The sequence below is a fragment of the Bactrocera neohumeralis genome, chromosome 5 (genome assembly GCF_024586455.1).
Source record: "Bactrocera neohumeralis isolate Rockhampton chromosome 5, APGP_CSIRO_Bneo_wtdbg2-racon-allhic-juicebox.fasta_v2, whole genome shotgun sequence".
NCBI classification, from domain to species: domain Eukaryota; kingdom Metazoa; phylum Arthropoda; class Insecta; order Diptera; family Tephritidae; genus Bactrocera; species Bactrocera neohumeralis.
Genome location: NC_065922.1, coordinates 53,507,921 through 53,509,329, shown reverse-complemented (window position 1 = coordinate 53,509,329; position 1,409 = coordinate 53,507,921). Strand labels below are relative to the sequence as shown.

The following is a 1,409-nucleotide window of genomic DNA, read 5'->3' as shown; positions in this document are numbered from 1 at the left end:
ATAATAGGTAATGGTTCTTCCTGGACTTCCTCTTCCCCATCACTTTCGAGTTGTTTCTTAGCACTAATGTTCTGTACGATATTTTCATCGGTGGGTTCTTCGGATGTGAGGAGAGCGCTATCGACGTCAACATAATCCTCCCACATTTCCGGTGCTGCTAAAGAATCTGAATTTTGGTTTCGTGACCACAAAGAAAAAGGAATGTAATCTTCTTCATCGAATTCATGTTCTGATATTTGAATAGGTAAACCGTCGTGGCTTTCAATGAAACCATCAGAATTGCATCTAGCACCTTTATTTTGTTGAAGAGTTGTTTTCATTAGCATCAAGACAGTTAATCATTTTGAGCACAAGGTTCTTCCTAAAATTCGAGTGATTGTATTATTCCCTGATCCATTGGCTGTAGTACTGATGTTGTATTCGGCGGAAGGAAAGCAAGTGTTATAGACATTAAATCAGTAACATTTGGATGCGCCGGGCAATTATCAACCAGCAATAGAATCTTTTTCTTCTTCTTCACCAAATCACGATCCCAATCATGAAGCCATTTTTCAAAAAGTTCTGACGTCATCCAAGCTTTATGATTGTTAGCATAATCGACAGGTAATGATTTGACACTTCTAAAACACCTTGGTTTTTGTGACTTTCCAATAATGAGCAATTTCTTTTTCTCTGTGCCACTCATATTAGCTGCTACCATGACAGTTATTCTATCTTTCGACAACTTACCTCCACTACAATTTTCACCTTTAAATTTTAAAGTTTTATCCGGCATTAATTTGTAAAAAAACCCAGTTTCATCAGCATTAAATATCTCATCATCAAAAAATTGTCTTTGTAAATTCAGCCACACAGATATCAACCAGTTTGTTGTTGAATTTTGATCATCAGACGAAGATTCACTGACAATCTTTCCCGCCACAATGTTATGTCGAACTTTGAAACGACTGATCCAGCTTGCAGAACAATTGAAGTCAAGAATACCAAAATGCGCGGCAAAACCATTTGCCTTTTCCTGTAGCATAGGGCCGCTGACAGGTATTCCTTTGTTTCTCATGTTTTTTAACCACTGAATTAATGCATGATCAACATTTTCTTGTCGTGATTCAAAACAAAACATTTGAATTGAACGATTGCTTATAGCGGTTCATGTTTTCAAAAATCATTGAGATTGTCGAATGACCCATGCCAATGCCATGCCTCAATGGTAAATGCTTTGCGTCGTTGTGATAACATTTTTTCACAGTCAATGTCACAGTCACAGTCAATTACTCACTGAGACTCAAAACAAAAACGAGCCACGTGCCGAACGGCGCACAGTGGGGCAGAATGACCTAAAAGTTGGCATCAACTAAACGGCTTAAGCTAAAGGCACCCTGATTCCTCTTACTAAAGTAAGTATGTGTACC

At 38.1% G+C, this 1,409-nt stretch overlaps 1 protein-coding gene across 1 annotated transcript; it reads right to left on the bottom strand.

Moving 5' to 3' along the window:
* Window positions 1–361: 361 nt before the first annotated feature.
* Window positions 362–1,057, bottom strand: LOC126759304 (tigger transposable element-derived protein 4-like). The gene has a single exon (XM_050474040.1). The coding sequence runs from the start codon at window positions 1,055–1,057 to the stop codon at window positions 362–364; it is 696 nt and encodes a 231-aa protein (XP_050329997.1).
* Window positions 1,058–1,409: the final 352 nt, after the last annotated feature.